The following is a 22,921-nucleotide window of genomic DNA, read 5'->3' on the forward strand; positions in this document are numbered from 1 at the left end:
AAAGGCAAATTTATGTATAAAATTATAGCTGCATTTATTATAAAAGCAATTTTGAACATACCTCATGCGTTCTTAAATTTAATTGCTACTGATAAAATCCGTTAATTTTGTCCGAGTTCTTCGTTTGAAAATCAGAAAGGGAATTTACTGCTTTCTCTAAAAATTAAGTGGCTTCGAAATTCAATTCAAGGTTATTTCCCCCATAAAATGCGTTAACAAGTTTGAAATATTCCGAAATATTTTGCGAAATACGGAAAGTGGATCTTAAAAAAGAGTTCGTTAAATAGAAAATTCACATCGCTATTTGGAAGTTATTTTACGAAGAAATTTTCAAAATGTTCTTGGTTCCTCGAAGAAAATCGCAAAATAGAGAAATTCGCAAGGTGGAACTACGTTAAATAGAAATCTGACTGTATATTAATTTATTACTTACAGACGATTCTATACATAGGTATACAATTTGTACTTTATTTAAACTTACATGCTACAAAATTTGTGTTACAGATATTATAAACTTTTTTGCTACATCATGAAAGTAGAAGCAAAAGTAAATCGTATTATTATTTTTGAATCGCGTTAATTACTTCCGAATGATGACTCTCAACTACAAAATATAGAAAGTCATTTACAAAAATAAGAAAACTAAAGTTTATTTATACATTTAAAGTTGGCTGTTGCAGCTTTCAACTACGATGAGTTACAAAAATAATGAATGCTCAGAATTATTAGCAACTTTCAGATTTCCCGTTACTGTAATTTTACGTAAATTGGAAGCTTTATGGATTAAGGTAACTTATAGACTTGTAATTCATCATAATTAATTAATAATTATTCTACTGAATATTCATATACTTGCTAAGTCATTTCAATTTTATTTTTATATTTGCGGTAGAAATATTTAATTTTTTCATTTCGTATCTTAAAATTTATAAATTTTATTTAAAATTAGATTGACCAGAGCTACTAATGAATAAAATAAACATGTATAAAAATGCCAAAAAATTTATGATTTATGAATCCTATTTTATGATTTAAGTAAATCATGATCTATTACAATCATGATGGAGATTACCTTTCCATCATGCCTCGAATGATGATGTCGAATGTTCAATGCCTCGAACATCCACAAGACTATGACAACGAATAGGTATGCTTACGTTATGGCAAAATAAATACATATTTCTGCCTTAAGTTCTTCTTCTCAAATTCCTGTTACTTTTCTTTTTTGAAAAAGCAACCATTCAAATCAAAGCAGAGATGCCAACGCTCCGGTGGCGACAAAATATTTTTAAGAAAAGGTAAAGAGCTACAAACTAAAATTGGCAGAATTTAAGTTAATTTTGCCAACTTTAAAAAAGCTCAACTTTTTAAAACAGAAACATGTACCAACGAATACCGGGTCAACAAGACCATCTCAGTACTTGAATGACTCAACTGTTCTTTTCCGTTCAGTTTAGCTGGGCTTCTGAGGCCAAATACTGGCCCTTTTCCCATTCATCATAAAATACCCATAATGGACATACATAGTACTGTTTATACTACTGGTTCAAATGAACCTGAAAATAAAAAGAAAGCATATCATGGGTGATAAGCCAGCATGATGGAAATGCTCCTCATCTAGGTCTTTTTGGTTGGAAGCAGTGAGAGAAGTAGTGTAACCAAAGAAACTACTTGATCGTCTTTGAATAGTTCTTGAAGTTCCTTAATAAGGAACGACTCAACTGTAACAAGATAGCATATCACATAAGCCTTTGAATTATATAGAAGACGTGGTGAGTAATAACTCGATAAATCTAATTTACTAAATCGAGAATCTTAAATTAAAAGACTGCCGACTGGCTTGTGTAGGGGGCAGGGAACTGTCCTTGCATCAGAAAGGTTCTGGGTTCGAGTCCCGGGAAAGGCATGGATGTTTCTTTCTCTCTATCTGTGTTCTATGTCCTTTCTCCTTTGTGTGTGAATGTGACCCGCCCAGGGCCGTCTTAGTGGCAAGCAGGGCCCCCGGGCACAGAAATGTTTTGGGCCCCTATAGCTTGTCATACTGTTAAAAATTGAACTAAAAAACTTCACATACATAAAACAAAGCATTTTTAAGATATGCAATAATTTTAACTAACTTAAACATATTTTTATAACCCCTAAGCACTCAATGAAAAGCATTAAAAAAAAAGCATTTTTAAGCGTGTGGTCCTAAATAAATAATTTAGGATCCCTATATGCATCATTTTTTTTTATTTTTAAATTGAGATTTGAGATACTAACCATCAGTTGCAATCCTCAAATAATGGAATAATTTTGAAAAACCAAGAAGCTAATAAAAAATAATTAAATTAGAAAAACTTAAGGGTATAACAAATGAAAAAATAATTCTAAAAGTACGGATTATTTCGTCCAACTATTAAAAAATTGGTTATTTAAACATCTTTCACTGCACATCAGACACAATCAGTTTAAAAGTTGCTGTCCCATTGTGCTCTGCAATTCTAAACTCTTTCAATTATTACTTTATTTAACTCATTATAAATACTAAACAGAGTGGATGGCGGTCAAGCATATTTAGAGACATTGACTTAAAGAGTACCGAAAAACTTCATTTTAACGTAAAAAAAATAAATTTCGGTTGACTTTTTAAACTATTCAAATTGTTGGTGTTTACATGATAAACAATCACTATTGATAGAAAAAAATGCTCACTTTTTACACGAGAATATATTTATTTTAAAAATTATCCGTTGTTGTTTATTCTTAGTTTTTTTAAAATTCAATTTATGAAAAATTAGATTCTCAAGGGCCCCCCTGAGTGGTTGAGGCCCCCGGGCACTGCCCGGGTGTGCCCATGCGTAAAGACGGTACTGGACCCGCCCTATAAACGGGCTGTGGTAGAGTGACGTGGGCGACGCTGCTCCACCGCCGTGACTTCTGGCACTTTCTGTGGCCAATGGACAATAGTTTCAAGTGCCAGTCATTAAAAAATAAATAAATAATAAAATAAAAAACTACCACTCGAACATATTTATTCGCTAACCGGAGCAAGTTGGCATCTCTGTAAAAGGTCACTAGTCGCAAACGGGGTTAATTTAAAATTATTTTAACAACCAATGCATCTAAATAAATTAAACATGTACAGCGCTCCAAGAAAGTGAACACCCTAAATAACTTTTGATCGAATTATCGAATTTTCACGAACTATTACTCAATCTTAAAAATTCGAGGTTCCATCCTTAAATATACTAATTAATGCAGATGATATTTTTAATTTCAAAATCAGACACAAAGACGTTCTTTCTCTAGGTAAACATACATTATTTTTGACAGATTTGGTTTTGTGTTCAAAATGTGGGGGTAGCCAAAATCTGGAAAATGTGATCCTTATAGTTAAGGCAGGTGAGAGATCGAAATTTTGAACCCCTTATTGTTAATTTTACTTTTTGAGTATTTCACCATATCTTGAGAAATTTTTAAATTATTTGAAAATATTTTTCACTCAAATAAAAAATTCGTTTATCCAAGGATAATTCCATTCAAAATATAACTTTTCATAAATATTTATCATTTTTCATTACTTTATTTAATAATAGTAGGAAAAAAAATTGAATTTTAAGGTATACATATTTTTACATCATTTTAAATAATGCAATTTCAAAGGTCAAAATACAAAATTCGAGTTAAGTTGGTCGAGTAGTTCCTGATTCTAAATTATAATTATGTCTATTCGCTTTACCTCGAAAACGTTTTAAGCGAATAAAAAAATATTGGCACTCGATTTTTGTAAAAGTTTATGTAAAGAAAATTCCATTTAAAAGAAATAATTTTTAATTAGTAGTTATTACTTTTTATTTATCAATAGTGGAAAAATTTTCGAATTATAAGGTATACTAATTTTTACATCATTTTAAAGAATGTAATTTGAAATGTCAAAATACTTCACATTAAAATAAGCTTTAAATCCAAAGGAGAAAAGCTGATGTTTCATTTATTTCTTCGGATTAATCAGATGCGCTGAAAGAGAGAGAAGATACCGGTTTTTAGTTTCTAATTGAAAGTGTTTGCTTCCGAGGAGACGTTCGAAACCTGATTCTTAAATTAGATAACACATTTTTCAGATAAAGCTTAATAGTGACGTAAACGGTTTTACCTTCTATGCATATCAACGTGTATACTAAGCGAAAATATTCTAAATTGAATTAATCACTTCTCCTTTTCACATTCCTAAAGTAGATATCCCTGAAATGTTATTTTTTATGACTTGCCACGAAATGTGCCCACTGCAATATTTCCGGTTACGTTTTGACAAATATTGAAAAACACCTGACTGAAGTGAATTGAAATTATATAAGTTTGTGAAAGACATGGCGAAACCTTCATCTATTTTCTATATTTTAAGACTTCATAATTTGAAAGAAAATCCAGGGCTAAAAATAAAACGGAAAAGAAAAAAAAAGTGGTTGTAAACCATTTCATTTGGAACTGAGTTTCGTAAGGTATAAAATAAGTGTTTGCTATTTAAAATTATAAATTATTTATTTTTCGGGTAAAAAAAAAAAACTGTCTTTAATATATTTACAATAACTGTTAAAAAAAAGTTCTTGGTTGTCATTGATATTNTGATTTAAAAAAAATACATATATATATATAAGTTCAAAATGCAGAGAAAACAAGGGAAAAATTACAGAACAAGGAAAAAAGGGGAAAAGAAAAAGAAATATAATAATCAAAATAAAATTAACAAAAATTGGAAGGAAAAAAAGGGCAAATTTTTTTTTAATTATTTCCGGAATTTAAAAAAAGTTTTATCCATTTTTTTTCCTTCCAATTTTTGTTAATTTTATTTTTATTATTATTTTTCTTTTTTTTCTTCCCTTTTCCTTGTTTTTACTTATTATGCTATATATATATATATATTGTAAAAAATAAAATGAACAAAAAATACCATTTTTGAAAAAGAGTAGCTGTAATTTTTGTTTTCTCTTGCAACATGATTTTTTGATTATAGTTCATTAAGAAACTTGATTTGATCAAAAAATTATATAACTGGTGTTATAAATTAATCAACAATTTCTTCCGTGTAATTTTTTTCTTACTGTAATCATTAAATAAGAATGATATTTAAAAAAAAAAAAAATTTTAACGTTAAATAGTGTTTATAACAAATTCTAAATCATAATGTTAAAAGCAAGATGTATTCTTTAGAAAACGAAAAACGTGGCACAACTTATATTACGCAATACATTCTTAGAAGCGCTTCAACTACTTTTTAGGACACCCTTAACGTTAATGTTCCTGAAATAATATAAAATCGTTGTTCTTTGAAATGTTGTAATATATATGCGAAGGTGAAACACTGCATTAACCTACTCTTTTGTGATCTTATGTCTTTATATTTTTTTTTCACTTTTCAGAACTTATGACAGTTTCCATTATGGAAGAAATTGAAAATGAATAAAAAATAAAAATTTTATGATAACTGATTCTGAGAAGTTATATTATTCAATAAATGATACTCACAAAACCTAAAAGAAAAACAGTAATTACTATTTTAAATATATCTCATTGTTTCTAAAGAATAACATTCTTTTTTTTTAAAAAAAATCTCTCTCGTTTGCATATTTTTATTTTTACATTTTCATTTACTCACTTTATAGGAAAAAAATCGACCTCTGTTAGATTAACTGCTGCAATCAAATCTCTATTGAAGTTACATGCATGGTGACAATAGAACTTTCTATTGTTTTCTAACCACTACGAGCAGAATTTATATCGCCATTTAATCGAGAAAGAGAATTTAAAATCAATCCATATTTCCAACTTTTTAAAAATGGTTAGAGTGCTAGGTAATCAATTTGTATACTTAACTTGATAATATTTTGGTGCAGGAGCGAGTTTTACTGTTAAAAAGGACTTTTTTCTCAAAAAGCATAATAGTTAGCAATTTGAGTATATGATCTGTACCAAGTTGAATGAAGGTTTTAAAAGTTAATTAGTTTCAAAACATAATAGATTTTCATTTAGTAATAAGAAATTTTAATAGAAGAAATTTTTTCTTAAATCCTTCAACGTAATCGAAATTCTATATTTTGAACGACTTAAAACATATTCAATATGCTCAATATTATAAAACAAATGCCTACTTTTGTTGATTAACTTCATGTTTAATAAGATTAAATAATTAATAATCGTTTATTAAATAATTAATAAGTTTAATTCTATTTCATATTTCATTTTATACCCGGCAGTGAACAACAGACCCAATTCTGAATTCACGACTATCAATGTTCAACTTCGTAGCCTTGTAATTTTAAACCCAACGCTGAAAATAAGGAAGCTCCTGGATCAAGCATTGCGACAGACTAGTTTTCATGGAGGACTTTATGATGGAACTAACCCGCATTTGCGCTATATGAGCGTAAAACCACGAAAACTTTCCGCGGTTAGCCCGAGGGCAAAGGGATTCTAACCCGTGATCAATCTACCACTGAGGATAATTTACGTCAGCACTATGGTCGGTGCAATCCGGGAGCCGAATTTGTATCAACTTTTGTCACCTCATTAGGAGTCACAGCTGGTCATTAGGTTTAATTCATAAAATTTCTCAGAAAATTTAAGCTGTCGCTATCAGGTCTCTACGCTCCAAAATTTAAGCTATCTACTATTCTTTTCTTCCAGTGGTAGTTAACTAAAGCAGAAATTTTTAAAACAAATAAAAAATTTTGAAACTTTTGTCAGAACTTAAAATCGTGACAAATTGTCAATTTGACCTTTGATACATACTTAAAAAAATTATTAATGCGCAATGAGCAATTTTTTTTTCAATTCTAATTTATTTAAATATTAATTCGTTACTTTTTCTACTACTAGGAAAAATGAATTCTGAAACAACGGAAATTTCATAGTTGAAGGGAATATTCAGGGCTGTTACTTTTTTACGCTGTTTAAGAAATTATCTTCGAGTGGTAGCTAAATTTTACTGCTACTTTTTTGCGCTGTTTAAGAAATTTTCTTCGAGTGGTAGCTAATTTTTACTGCTACTTTTTTGCGATGTTTAAGAAATTTTCTTCGAGTGGTAGCTAAATTTTACTGTTGCTTTTTTACGCTGTTCTAGAAATTTTCTTCGAGTGGTAGCTAAATTTTTGTTCTAATGAAAAATTCTTTGTATTGTGAATTTGATTTCAAGTTATTTTCCACCCCACTTTAAGAAAATAATTTAAAGTTTATAAACTCACTTTGTTACAGCTTTCTCATAGTTAACAAGGTAATGTTAAATGGGAAAAAATCTCTAGGTCAAAAATGTATCTTGTAGTTAAAAGAAATCTCTTAAAAAATATTTTTTAAAAAATCACTACCAGTAAAGCAAATTACTGTTAGCATTACAACTTTGGAAGACCTCAGGGAACCATTAGCATTATTAAATGACTAAGTTTTGACGAAATAAATTAAAATTGTACAATAAAGGATAACTTTCGAAATGACTGAAAGCCATATAAAAGAATGTCGAAATACTCATCAGTTGCATGTGTAAAAGGAAAAAAACAGGTGTGTAAAAGTAAATAGTACTTTGTTCAAATTTGTATCACTTGTTTATAGAACTGAATAAAAAAAATTCCTTTATTTTCGAATAAAAGCGGAAAAAATATTCTAAGGGGAAAAAAAATTTTATCTTAACAAAATTTTAGATTTTTTGAGAAAAATGTACGTTATAACTTGTTTTATTCTGAGCAATTTGACACCAAATATAAAGTTATACTCAGAGTTTCTAAAGTTACAGGAAAAATACTGAAACCTGCTCATTGAAAACAAAAAATATCACACCCATCTTCCAATTTAAAATTGTCTGAAAATTCACATATTTTGTTAAAAGTTTATTCATTCGAAGTTTTGTCTTTAAATATATTTTTCTCAATTCAGATTTTTTTCACGTTGTGCCCAAGATTTCTTGTCTTCTAATAAAACTATTAAGTTAAAACTCGATAATTGGTTTGAGTATGACATGCTGCTTGAATTTATTCTAGCGCTATTGGTGAATATTATTTATTTTCTTAGCCCCCAAGATTTCTTGTCTTCTAATAAAGCTGTTAAGTTAAAACTCAATAATTGGTTTGAGTATGACATGTTGCTACAATATATTCCAGCACTATAGGTGAATATTATTTATTTTCCTTACGCCCAAGATTTCTTGTCTCTTAATTAAGCTATTAAGTTAAAACTTGATAATTGGTTTGAGTATGACATGTTGCTTAAATTTATTCTAGCACTATTGGTGAATATTATTTTTTTAAATCAAAAAATTAAATTATCTTCATTAATCGAAATATAATCGCAATATAATTTTGATTAATCAAAATCCAAAAAATAATTGTTTCCTTCAATTTAGAAATTTTTTTTTTTCATTTTCTATGAACTTATGGTTTAAAAAAGAACATATTAACTGTGTATTAAAAATTCTTTCAAGTCACATGATTTAAAAAAAATACATATTTAAATGTCCATAAAAAAACCATATTTGTTTTAAAAGTTCTTGCAAGTTTACATGATATTGAAACGACGATATTTGACTGCCTATTAAAAGCTTTTTCATGTCATTATATGGTTTTTAAAAATTTTATCACTCGCAAATGGCAAAGTATCGCTTTTTTTCTTCAAATTTTAACTGTAAAGAAAATTAAATTTTAATAGTTCTTTGCAATATTTCACAAAAGTGCTTGCATTCAAATAATGTCTGCGTTTATGATAAAATCCTGTAAAAAAAAATTCAAAATCTATCTTTTAACTTAGATTAGTTAGTAGGAACTTCACTCTTCCTAAGTTAAAGAAAGTTTTTTAAAAAAAATTTCTTTCCTAAGTTCTTTTCTAAGTTTCTTTTCCTAAGTTAAAGAAAGTTTAAAAAACAGAAACTCTACTTTTTGAACTTATCTATCTATCTATATTCATGTAGAGAAGCTTGTATCATTTTTCAAAATGATCGACAACAGGCGGTACCTTAAGAAAAGCCAAATTGGGCATGGACACCGGGTCAGCCTATTGTCTCGTTTCTAGAAATTGAGGAAAGAATTTTAAGGGAGCTTGAATATTGTCAAAGAATGACCTGAGTTCAGAGAGTGACCTGACGACCAACAACATCTATGAAGGAAAAAAAAATAGTAGGGCTTTTATACATGGACTAAGCTAAGCAACATCCTTAAGAAACTAGTAGCCAAATCTACATACGAGTATTTGAAAACTAACTGGCTAACTGTACTTGTGGAGAAAAAATTATTACTTTTATAATACAAAAAATATCGCTTTCAAAACGTTTTCAGGAAGGAAAAAAAAACTTGCATTTATAATATTTGGAGGGAGAGAATAGAGATTTTAGAATGCTGTGAGTTATCGATTTTAAAATATTTTGAAAAATGAAAAAGTTATTAATTTCAGAACATTTTGGGAAGAAATTTTAATTTTAAAGTATTGTACTTAAAAAGTATTTAATCGATCAGAAAAATGATGCACTCAAAATGGTATAAGGAAAGACATAGAATAAAAACGATTTAGAAACACTGGCACATTCACAAAAGAAAAATCCATTGTCTGTTATTTTCAAATTCATAAAAAAAAAGCTTTTTTTTTTCTTTTCTATTTTTTTATTTTTTTTATTTTTTTTTTTTACAAAAAACAATGGGGAGAAACTTATGAACTTGAGAATAATGGAAATGCTTATTTTTTATCTGTGTTAACACGCAATTCATTATACTTCTTGTTCGATTAAACAGGATAATAACTATTTTTCAGCATTTTGTAAAGAGGTTAAAAAGTTGCAACTATTTCCTTTTAAATTAACAAAAGTGGATAAAATAAATGAAAATGTGAAAGGCAGACGATAGTGAATAGATAGTTTGCGTGTCATAACTAAGATTAATGTTTCTTTCTGTACAAGGCAAGTTTGAAGCGATAAGAATTATCAACTGATTCATCGCTATTTATCTTATTTATCAGGATAGTCATTGTATAGAGAAAGTAAAACATAATTATAAACAAATATTTTTAATAAAACATAATTTGAAACTGACCATTCTGCTTATCCTTACTAACAGCTGTGAGAAAAATTAGCAGACGATGTATTTTTAATCATATTAAAGCATAGTCATAAAGCAAATAAATTTCAATCGAATGATCGGATTTGATATTTCATTACTAATTCAACTGAAATTTAATTAAAAGACTTACTTCAATAAACAAACATTTGATTTTTCTTACTGGAATTCAATTATGCTGCCTGAAATAAGTAAAATATAGTAAAACAGTAAAACCCACTTATCACGATCCCGCATTTAACGAGCGAAATAAACTGTTTTGTTAGGTATAGTATAATAAATATATTCAGATGGCTTCTTTTAACGAACAATTTTTTTTCTTCACTTTTTCCCGTTTTTAGAGAGGGAAATAATTTAGGAAACATGGAATAGTGTCAGAAATAATAATAATAATAATAAAGGCAAAGTATGCGATTAATTGTTTAAGATATTTTGGTAATAATTTCTGTGAAATATGTTTCAATGTCATGCAGAGAAACTTGAATCATTTTTCAAAGTTATCGACAACAGGTGCAACCTTAAGAGAAACCAGACTGAACATGGACCCCAGGTCAGCCAATTGTTTCGTTTACAGAAGATAAGGGAAGAATTTTAAAGGGGCTTATCGAATATTGTGAGAAGATGATCTGAGTAGTTTCAGAAGCATGTTCGGTTTCAGAATTCCTTCTTTGTGCTTACGTTTTCTTGAAAGCGTGCTTCCAAATCAGTAGTGTAAAATGTCCATAAGTGTCGGTATTAGAAAATAATAATAATAAAAATCTGGAAGAAATAAACGTTAGTTTTTTTTCTTTTTCTGTACTAACCTTGACTTTGGGTTTAGCGAACGTCCGCATTTAACGTCATTTTTATTACGAGTCACTCGTTATATATGCGTCCTATAGTAATAATCTGTTACATTCACTCTAGAGATTGATTATTATTATCATTTTAATGAACAGATTATTGCTGATGAATAAAATATTCACATTCAAGCAGCGGTCGGAAAAACTACCATTTTCGTATCAACTACTTTATTACAAATATTATATAACAAATTTATTACAGATATTATATTATTAATGACAAATATTACATTTGTACAGACTACTTTATTACAAGTATTGTTAACTACTTTTTTTTAAAATCTAGTATCTATAAACTACTTTTGAAATGTTATCATGCCACTTTAAGGAGATGTATTAGGAGGGGAACTTAATTTACACTCATCTTCAAAATGGTTTGAATAAGAATTGATTTAATTCAACAGAAGGAATTTGTTTCTAAAGAAAAACATTTATTCATGTTTACATGAGCCAGTTTGTTATTCTAAACCATTTTATACGAGTTCGTTCATTTAACCTTAAACATTTTATGCCTTTCTCGTCAGCGAATATTTAATTAAAGAAATGCTAGAAAATTATCAAATGTTTGCGATTTTAAGTGTTTAATGCTCTCTCATTTCTTCTAATTACATAGAAAAGTACAAAGAAAGTAAGTTTACGCCAATTAAAATAACATTAGCATTAATTAAAATAACATAAACGAATAATTTTTAAGCTAACTGTGGTTGTATCTTAACGTGCTGCTGGGATTCAATCTTAATGGTTTAATAAGGGGCCACAGACACACAAAAAAAGTACTTTCTCTAAATAAACATATACCTTTTTTCGACGAATTTCGATTCCCGACCCTCAATATAACGGGGGAGTTATGTTAATTTCGTTATTCTTAATGTTAATCTTGCTTTTGTCGTATTCCGCTGTAACTCTAAAACTTTTCAAGGAAATTTTTAAAAAATTACACACAATTATAAAATTCTTTAAAGATAATTCCGTGTAAAAATACTTTAAATAATTATTTGTTGTCTTTTGAAATATCAAAAGTTTGAATTACAAGGTTTGCAAATTTTTACATCACTTTGAAGAATGTAATTTTATATGGCAAAGTATAAAATTTAAACGAAATCGACCGAATAAGGATTTTTGAGTTTTCAAATATTAAAAGTCGCATATTTCAAATTAAAGTTATCAAATTTTAAGATAGTCACGTTTTTACAATTTGATTTCTCAAGACCGGTTTTGTTCAAACTTTGTATTTTGCCATATTAAGTTATATTTTTTAAAAAATGGTGTTAAAAATTTGTATAAATTACAATTTCAAAATTCTTTCAATTGTTAAATAAAATAACAAATAATTAATAATTTTTTTTCACAGAATCATCTTTAAATAAGCGAGTTTTATAATTGTGTGCAAATATTTTTAGATTTTCTCAAAAAGATCTGGAAATATGGTTAAATTCGCAAAAAGCAAAATTAACATTAAGAGGTCCAAATTACTGGGGCGATATTTATCCGATTGCGGTTATCTTGCATAATTTGAAGGTGAGGAATCGAGATTTATCGAAAAAAGGGTATGTTTATTTAGAGAAAGTATTACTCTTTTATGCCTGATTTTGTAGCCAAAAAATATCGTCTTCTCTGATTAAAATCTGACCGCTGGATCAAAAGTTTTGTTTTTTCTGTTTCTGAGTTTTTCAGAATGTTCTATGGTTTGAATGACCAGTGTTTTCAGAAAACTAAAAAAAAGCTGTTTGTAAATTTATCATGCGGAATTTTAAAGTTTCATTCCCTTTCCAATTTCATATTCTGAGAACAGATATCTATCCCTTTCAGATATCCTCTCACAGAAATATATTTTTTTAAATAATTGAAAAGTATATGTCTCCAAATGTTCTTTCAGAAATTTTGCTACTAGATTTTTAAAATTTTTTTTAAAATGTTTTATCTGGACTGTGGTCAGCTTACTATTGACGACAGCCTGGAGAACATCCCACATCCCTAAGAATGATCTAAAGACATGCCATCACAATTTTAATCCTCTGCTGAGGGGATAGCTTGTCCGTGAAGTCGAGCACTTTAGGGTTGAATAATTTAATGAGGGCCGATAACCCGCACCCTCGTTCCCTACGCAGGTTGAGCAAAGTGATCACCCACGCGCTTACTAACCACAGCCAGGGATGTTTGACTTCGGTGTTTTACTGGGAACTGTTTTTACGGTCAGTCTATTGCGGGACGCAAAATTGTAGATAAGCGTAAAGAATAAAGTGCTAGTGAGTTCAACTTCGAACTGTACATTAAATTAATTGAACTTTAATGTCATATTGGGTTGATAACACAATTCCCAAATCCCAATTCCAACCTTGATCCGCCCCTGCGCTGTCAGCCGGCCGAACATTGTAAAATATATGTTTCATTTTTTAAACTACCTGCAATTTCGTAGGAGAAAAGAGAAATTTTTCAAGCTCATTTTATATACGTGCCGCCTGTCAATAACTTTTCACTTTTGTTTGGAATCCATTTGCATGCTATTTCAACAGTTTTTTCAGTTCACGTGCCATAAACATGATTGCTACTGCGCATGCGCGAATCTGTTGTCATTTTCGTCACACTTCTCAACCCAACTCCTACTGCCTTCTCTACCATGATGCCGACTGCTGTGGAGTCGGCGACCGGCCTTCTAAATTTGGAAGCTTGTAGCTGTGATTCTATTTATTTTATTTCTTCCACAAAATGCTCATAAATTATATCGCTGATAATCACCCACTTGTATATTGTTTTATTAATAATCATGACCAATCAAATGAAACATGAAGCGAATGGCTTCCATCACGGCCTCCAGAACGGCTACAAAAACCATGAGGTATGGGTGTGTTCATTTATGCAGATTTGTCAAAACTCGCATTACATAGATATTTTGTTAAATTTATTGTTCTCTTTAATTTACTTCAGTTATTGGCTCATAAATTTGATAGGATATTAAAAGTAAAGTTTTGTAATCATCGCTCACTGATTGTTTTATGATTACAAAACAATTAAATATTTAATTTAAGATCATTGACATTGTTATTTCTATTTGACAGGCTAATTTCTATACAAACATGATGTTATCTATTCATTCTATGTATGATTTTCTGATATTAAGTTACATATTATTTGTTTCTCCTGCAATATTATTAAAATACATATGAATTTTATTCATTCATGAAGATATGTCATAATTCATTTTGCACGGATGTGCCTTAACTTATTGCGCTACTTAATTTGCTTCAGTTATTGTTTCAAATTTGATAGGATTATAAACTTTTGTAATCGCTCATTGATTGTTTTATGATTACCTGTCAAAAGAGTTAAATATTATATAATGATCATTGGCATTATTTTAATGGTTTAAATTGTCATTTCTAAGAGAAAAATGTTTATTGACATTCTAATACCTATACAAATATGATGTTATTTATTTATTGTATGCAAGATTTAATGATCTTAGGTAAAAAAAAGTTATCTCTTGTATTAATTAGATATAACCATTAAAATATCTAAGTAATTAATGCAAATTTGTCGAAATTCACATCGCACAAATATTTGTATTGTTAGGTACCTTATTGCTCTGCTTAATTTTTTTACAAATATTAATTGAGTTATAAATTTAAAGGATTTATTGTTACCCTAGAATTATATTATATGAATATGATATAATTATTTGATTCTGTAGGTAAATTATTATAATATAGTTTAAATTGTCGTTACTAAGTAAAAAATGTTTATTGTCAAGTTGTTTTTTTATAAATGTGATGTTGTTTAGTCATTTTATGTGAGGTATATTTTATGATTTTAAGTAGAAAATTTTCTCATGTAGACAAAATATGTAAACTGTAATTAGTGTTTTTATTTCAAAAGTATTGTTAAAAAAATAAGTAAATATGACTAGAAGTATGCGTAAATGACAATAACTAATAGTTATTTATTTTAAAAAAAAAAACTAGAACTGCTTGATTTAAAAAGAAAAGAAAAAAAGAATCTAAGTGCTAATTGCATTTAAAGCCAGCAAATGTGACAGTCTTAGATGATGGAACTGCCTTAGGGCAAATTTCTTCCACTGTGGAAAAACCTTTCTGACAGAAATAGGTTTCTTTCAACCCAAGTGAACGAAATGTATAAAAATCTTATTATTGAGGAAATATCAAGTATTAAATACTTAAACTTTTTATTATTGAACTAAATTAGAATAATAATATTTTCAAGTAAATTTATGAATCATTTTTTTTTTTTAAAGAAAAAGGTTAAAATTGAAAGAAGAAAAAAAAAAATGAGTTTCGTAATCAATTCAAACAATTGTTTTCTTTCAATGTTTTACATATAGAAAAGTTGTAAAAATTTTTTATCATCATATAAAATGCTTAAACTGTCATAATCAAAATATACCTATATAATTCTATTATACTACAAATTTTATTTATATTACAAACAGCATATACTGTTTATTTTGATAACCAAATGCTGTTAATTATTAATATTGAAACCAACTCTCAAGTAGTATAGCAAAAGTGTTTATCAATAAATGTATTTAAAACAAATTTTGTTTTTACATACTTAATCACAAAATTATAAGTTAAATATAATTTATAAAACAATCTGAAAATTTTTTAACTGTACATTTTTATTCACTAATTTCTACATTTTCAGTTTTAAATTGTTGAATTTCATAAAATTTAATGAATGAAATGGTAAACATTTTTTAAAGCTTTTTTAATATTTGAACTGAAAATGGTATTCCAAGGTATAAGTTTAATAATGAAAAAAAACTTATTTTCAAGTATGAATGTTATACAATTAATCATATTTTTACAGTATTTTGCTTAGGATTTCAGATAAGGTTATTCTTCTAAAAACACTTCAGGAGAATACTCAGATTAATAAATTGCATAGGTTAACTTTAAAATTTAAATGCTCCAGTAAACTTTTCTTTACTATAAAATATGCAAGGTTAGGATTTTGCCCAACCCAAAAAGCTACCAAGTGCGTTAATATATTTTATTATTAACTTCTAGATATTAAGCTCATAATAGGAAATAAAATATTAACTTTCATGAAAACAAATATTGTATTTTGATTGCTTCTATATTCCACTCCATGTGACAGTGTTGCAGAATGTTAGCGTTCTTACAGAAAGATTTTTCTTTTCTTCAGAAATTCACATCTAATATTTAAATCATGCATTTAGATAATCACTTTTTGAGGCGCACAATTTACGCCGATAGTATCGTAAACCAATGTAATGTTTCGATTGTATTTTCGGCAGTTATTGATATTGATTTTTACTTGGTTTTTAAATATCCCGATAAATTTCAAACAGTATGGAAAATTCAAATCATGCATCGGAGTATTTTGCTTTTTAAGACAATAATTCTATCGAATTTTTGACAGTTATTGATATTGATTTCTCCATAGTTTTTAAACGATTCAATGTTTCTTACGATATTATTTATTATAACAACGTAATCTTGAAATGAAATGCACACTTGAGGAGTCCGATTCGCATGATTTCATCGCCCATCTTTTTTTCGGCAATTACTACTGCGGATTGCATGATTTTTAATATTTTTTTTTTTGTGATGATTATTTACAAAATGTGAAGAATGAAGTAATTTGTGCATTTCCCCCTCAACACAATGCGAGAATATGACTCATAATATAAGAATAAAATTATTACACGTTCAACTAAAAATAAATTATACAGTTTTTTGTTTGTAAACAAAGTGTACTTGTTATTTTAAATTAGTAACTTGTGTGTTCATTATTATTAAAAGTATCTTACAGAAAGATATTAGTACTGGAGAGTTTGGTCGCAGATAGCTTGAAAAAATTCTGTCACGAGGACTCTGCTTTAAAAAATTTTATTAACTTTCTTAAAAATATTGAGCCTAGTACAATATTTTTAAAAAGTGCAATATTTTTATATAATAGTACAATATTTAGTACATATTTAGTTTTTATATAATAGTACAATAATTAGTACAATATTTTTACAATACAATTGAAGCTATTGATATAACAAGGTACAATATATAATATTCATAAATTTATTCATAAAAAATAATTTATTCATAAAAAATATATTTTATATACTATTTTTCCAGACCTGTGACTCTTGTTATGCACATTTCAAATGATACTTTTAAAATATAACTAAATTAACTGAAATTAAATTACTGGTGTTTATTAATGCAGCAACACTAAGACTATAAAGATGAAAAAGAATATACATTACTTTGAAAAAACCTAATGAAACCATGGAAAAAAACCTGTGTATTTTTTAAAACCCTGAATATATGTCATGAGTTTTGAAGATATTTGGTGAATATATGATTATGTTCATTGTCTGTAATATCAGAGCCTATAACAAAAAATATTTTTTTTTCTACCTTATTGGTACGTAAATAATTATAAGTATTGATTCATATTTTAATTTTTGTTTCAATCAAAGAATACCAATTAAATATATATGAAATTCAATTTTAAGGAGGGTGTGAAATTTATTCATTTTGCTTATTAAAAACTTCTAAAAATTTTCAATTCTCTCTTTCTATTTTACTTTTAGATTAAACGAGAGATAAAACAAACCAAAGAAATTAAGGAAGAATTTGAAGAAACACCTCTCGTAATTGCATTAACTGTTTACTTCTGTTATGTGGTGCTAACAATTTTTGGTCACATTAGAGATTTTGTCCGAAAATTAGGTTTTGGCAAGAGCGAAGAAGTCAAGGAAGCCAATCGAGAAGTATGAAAATTTGCTTGTTACTATAGTCAGTATTGCATATAATGTTATATATTTTATAGTAAATTAATCTTTGCTTTATAGGGTTATGCTAAATTATATGGGAGCTTCGAAAGCTTTTATACTCGCAACATCTACAAAAGGATTGTGCAAGGATGGAATATGTTTGTATGTGGAGTCCCCGGTGTTCTGTTTAAACTAAAAATAACAATTTCACCTGATTTTCATCAAAATAAAAAGTAGGTTGTGTGTTTAAGTTTTTAATTAGGAATTGACTATCTTTTAAAATATTCACTGATACTTCTTTATTCAGTATAGGTATAAATTTACAATTTAATTATTCTTCTCACCATTTTTTTAAAATTTTATTTGTTAATATTTTTACTAAATATTGTATTTTATGTAGTTAGAAATATTTAAACAAAATTTATATTTAATTTTAAAATTTACCTGCACTTGTATTTTAAATTGTGTATATACTTAAACTTATATATTGCAATATTTTATGAGTTATTTGTTTATTTTATATCCTACTTGTATAAGCATAAAAATGTATGACTTTTTTCATAACAATCATAAACAATTTAGACTGACCTTACCTGAACAGTTTTTTTTAATCTATTCATGTAAGGTTTGTCCAAATTGTTTTTACTAAAAAAGAAAGGTGGTAATATGTATACAAATAAGCGAAATTTCTATAAAACTGTATGAAAATGTGCATTGGAAAGAGGTAGAAAATTGTAGCAGATCTTTGACTCTAAAGCCTCCTCAACACACTGTGTATGTATATATGTATATGTATGTATATGAATATATATGTATATATATGTATATGTATATATATGTATATATATGTATATATGTATGTATATATATGTATATGTATATATATGTATATATGTAATACAAAAATTAAATAATTTTGTATTAATAAAAGCATTAAAACTTCATTCGTTTTCATAAAATATCTTTAGTAAAGGATAAGGGTAGAAATTCTATTTTGGGACTTCAAGGCTAAAAACATGCCAATGAATAATAATTAGATTTATACTTCAAAAGAGAAGTTATTTTAAGATCTTTCACTTCCATATCAGGAAAGATTAAACGATTTTCTATGAGTAATAAATAAATTTGATGAGGCGTAAGAATACAGAAAAGGCATATGGACTTTTTTACACTGTTTAATCATCCTATAAAACGCAGAGCAATAGTTTTTGCGTGGCTTTTTGTTGTTTATCATGCTTAAATAAAATCCGTCAGCTNCTAAAATCTTATGAGGAAAAAAAATTTTTTTTTTTTGAAAATGGCGGGAAAATTTATCGAATTTCATTCCGGTTTTTTGGTTTTCCGGTTTTCTGATTTCCGGATAACGGGTTCTGTACTGTACTTAAACTTATATATTGCAATATTTTATGAGTTATTTGTTTATTTTATATCCTACTTGTATAAGCATAAAAATGTATGACTTTTTTCATAACAATCATAAACAATTTAAGACTAACCTTACATGAACAGTTTACTAATCTATTCATGTTAGGTTAGTTTAAATTGTTTTTACTAAAAAGGAAATGTAATATACAAATAAGCAAAATTTCTATAAAACTGTATTAAAATTTGCATTGACAAACAGGTAGAAAATTGTAGCAGATCTTTGACTCTTCTTTTAACTCCTCCTCAACGCACTGTATTTTTTTTTTTTTTTTNTTTTTTTTTTTTTTTTTTTGCATTAAAGGCAGCATGTGGAAAAAAATCTTTAATTCTCAAGATACTTGTTGACTCTACTGAAGGGCAAGCATGAAATATAACAAGAATTAATCTTGCCACCTACAAAACTAACAGAATACCTGGAATCTGAGCAAAGGGTTACAAGTTATCTCTTTGCTAGTGTGAACTGTACAGCGAAAGACCTGAAGCACATGGAATTTTTGTCTTTTAGGTCCTTCTCTAATTTTTCTGTTTTTGTATTTCCAGCTAAACTAATTTTATTCCCATTTAATTTCAGATTGAATTTTCTGTACCTATAACTTTTCTAATCTTCTAATATCGATTTTAGATTTGGAGCTGAAAAATGTCTAGAAGCTATAAATTTAGGATCATATAATTATTTAGGATTTGCTGAAAACACTGGAAAATGCACTGACAGTGTAGAAAAGGTTATTTTAAACTATGGCAATGGTATATGCAGTACTCACCATGAATTAGGTAAAAATTTTCAGTTTTTATGTGCATATATTTTTCAAAAAAAAAAAATTTATTATTTAGATATGGATACAAAATTGAATAATATTCAGGGTTCTGTTTAGAAGAAATTTGGGTCCGTAACGTTTCTTTTAATCAGATCCTTCACAAATTTGTTTATCTTCATTATTGTTTTTTTAATCGAATAAACCCTTACCAGGGGGGAAAACAAGAGAGATGGATGTAAACGAACTAAGTTTTGTCTTTGGCAGACGCTTCTTCCATTATTCGTCCAAAATGAATATTCTGAATCTTATTGAAATTTTATTTTGCAGGTAAAAGTATGATGACTTTCGAAAAATAATTGAGGTTTGGTGTAAATCCTAATTCTTTTGATTGGCATTGAATTATATAAGATCATTTGTGGTGATAATTCATGATCATAAGACAGGTGGCTAGTGAATTTTTTAAACATTAAATTGAAATAAATCATAAATTCAAATATCTAGACAAAATAAAGTAATAAAAATGAAACATTCATCAAACTGTCTTATCTGTATCATTAAGATGCAATGTATTTTACATAAATTAAAGTAAAAAATATGTTATTTAACTACATTTTATTGAAGACCTGTTTTAAATGTATTCAAAGTGTTTAAACTCTTAATAATTGTGAAATTTGTATTAAATTTCTGTTGGAGAGTATAATTCCCATTTGTTTTTTTAGGTAATTTAGATATTCATAGAAAATTAGAATCATTAGTTGCTGAATTTCTCGGAGTAGAAGACAGTATTACTGTAGGAATGGGATTTGCTACTAATTCAACTAACATTCCAACATTAGTCTCTAAAGGGTGTCTCATTTTAAGTGATGAACTTAATCATGCTTCATTAGTTCTGGGGTGTCGCTTATCAGGCGCTAAGATCCAAGTTTATAAACATAATGGTAAACTTAGAATTTTTTAATGTTTTAATTTTAATAATGTTATATTTATATTGCAGTTTTAACCTGTGCTCTAACATATTTAACATTATTATTATCTTCAAAGATGGATAATCATTAAACTTTTATCTTTTGTATCTTTTAAAAAAAATGTAAGCTTAAATAATTTAAAATAGGCTAATTTGTTTAACTTAATTTAAGGAAATATAAAAATAAGCAGGTTTTTAAATTTTTATTTAAAAATTTAGCAGAGTAATATTAATTTTGACAACTTAAAAGCCTATTTAATGCATCTTGTTTCAATAGGTAATTTTCATTTAGATTCAGTTAAAAAAATTTATCTGTAGTTAAAAAATTTTATCTATTCATTAAAAAATGTTTACAATTAGTTATTAAAAATGTTATTTGATTATGTCATTAAATTCCTAGATAGATTTGAAGTATTTATTATGAAAGAATTTAGATATTAACTTTTTATATTTGAAGTTTTTCCTCATAAATATTTTTGCGTTGTTTCAGATATGAAAGACCTTGAAGAAAAAGTAAAAAATGCTATTGTTGAAGGGCAACCTATATCACATAAACCATGGAAAAAGATTTTAATTATTGTTGAAGGCATTTACAGGTAAGTTATATTTTATCTATTAATTAAGATCAGGGGCTTACAAATCCTGTTCGCTGAGGTGTCTAAAAGAAATAATAGCTTGTGCCCAATTTTTTTTGCCAAAATCGACAATCAATTGTTTGATTTTGAATATAATAATTTTTTTAAGAAAGAAAAAAATTTGATTTGAGTTTTGTCTTCTGATTTTTTAATAGCAGTTATGAAAAATGTTTCAGTTAAGTAAAGCAATGTCACTCAAGCAAAAAATAAAATGTAAGTTCTAGCCATTGCATTAAGAACTGATGGTTCTGCGTTACAATGTATAAAAGAATTACGCAACACTGCGTTATTATGCCTTAAGAAAACTTAGCAGAATGCTTGACAAAATACTATGCTTCTTACATCTTCCTTTCCGAGATAATGTTGAATTAAATATAATAGTTTGTGTAGTTTCATGCTAAAAAATATTTATGTCGTTCTTCATACCATAATATCTATAGTTTCCAAAAATAATTACTGATTGCAAGAAATTTTGAATTTTTGTAGATCTGATTATGATGAAGTTGTAACAATATTTAAATTTTTTTCTTTATATTTTTAGTATGGAAGGAACAATAGTAAATCTTCCAGCTCTCATTGCCATTAAGAAAAAATACAAATGCTATTTGTATATAGATGAAGCTCACAGCATTGGTGCAATTGGAAGCAAAGGTCGAGGTGTGACAGATTATTTTGGCTGCGACCCACACGATGTCGATCTGTTAATGGGTACTTTTACTAAAAGCTTTGGAGCTTCTGGTGGCTATATTGCCGGGTCTAGAGTAAGTTTTTACTTCTTCAAAATAAAAATCTTATTTGTTTAATCTAAACTAAGACAAGTTTAGTGATCCGAGGACGAAACAAGACTCTCTTTTGTTCAATGAACGGCCGCTTGTATCAAAAAAATTAACAAGTTAGAAGAGTTTTTAATGAAATTTAATTATATTGGATGCTAATTTTTTCTTAAGTTCATTATTGTTTTACTGAACATATATCATTCACATTTTTAATTAAATCTATGAACTACATTTGTTTGAAATATGTTATAGGTTTAAAAAAAAGTATAAAATTTTTTTAACTGTTAACAGATTTGAATCTTTTGCAACTTGAATAAGTACGTCTCAGAATTTATAAGTTCAGTGTTTTTTTCTTCTCTTTTCCCTGAGTTTATTGAAATTAGTTTGAAAAAATTTTGTGGAAATATTTTGTCTATAAGTATATTATGTATAGTATGCTAGTTATGTATCATCTTTTTTTGATTAATTTTTTGTTGGGAGGCAAAGGGTTGGATATTGTCTGTGTAATGGTCACTGGCTATACCCCACTAGAGTGCATAATTTTTAGACTTCTGATAATTGAAATGAAATAGTGAACCAAAGTTGATTTGAGGTATGGTGATGAGGCCTGAGGCTGATGTGTAACTTGGTGCCTTACTGATACCAAATTAATTAACCAAAATTTACCAATATTCAGTTATAAAAACTTGTTAAATTTTTGCCT

At 27.6% G+C, this 22,921-nt stretch overlaps 1 protein-coding gene across 2 annotated transcripts in view; it reads left to right on the top strand.

The window, feature by feature from the left end:
* The window catches only part of LOC107438107 (serine palmitoyltransferase 2), a 63,682-nt gene that overhangs the window by 26,675 nt on the left and 14,086 nt on the right, over window positions 1-22,921 (top strand). The window contains exons 1-7 of one of the 2 annotated variants that reach the window (XM_016050300.3): window positions 13,488-13,742; window positions 17,481-17,660; window positions 17,742-17,896; window positions 19,711-19,859; window positions 20,563-20,781; window positions 21,298-21,403; window positions 21,984-22,203. In XM_016050300.3, coding sequence (XP_015905786.2) covers window positions 13,671-13,742; window positions 17,481-17,660; window positions 17,742-17,896; window positions 19,711-19,859; window positions 20,563-20,781; window positions 21,298-21,403; window positions 21,984-22,203 — 1,101 coding nt within the window. In that variant the 5' untranslated portion in view covers window positions 13,488-13,670. Of the gene's footprint in view, window positions 1-13,487; window positions 13,743-17,480; window positions 17,661-17,741; window positions 17,897-19,710; window positions 19,860-20,562; window positions 20,782-21,297; window positions 21,404-21,983; window positions 22,204-22,921 lie in introns of those variants that run through there. The other variant, XM_016050291.3, reaches the window with a different exon arrangement.

Source organism: Parasteatoda tepidariorum, chromosome 9 (genome assembly GCF_043381705.1).
Source record: "Parasteatoda tepidariorum isolate YZ-2023 chromosome 9, CAS_Ptep_4.0, whole genome shotgun sequence".
Taxonomy (NCBI): domain Eukaryota; kingdom Metazoa; phylum Arthropoda; class Arachnida; order Araneae; family Theridiidae; genus Parasteatoda; species Parasteatoda tepidariorum.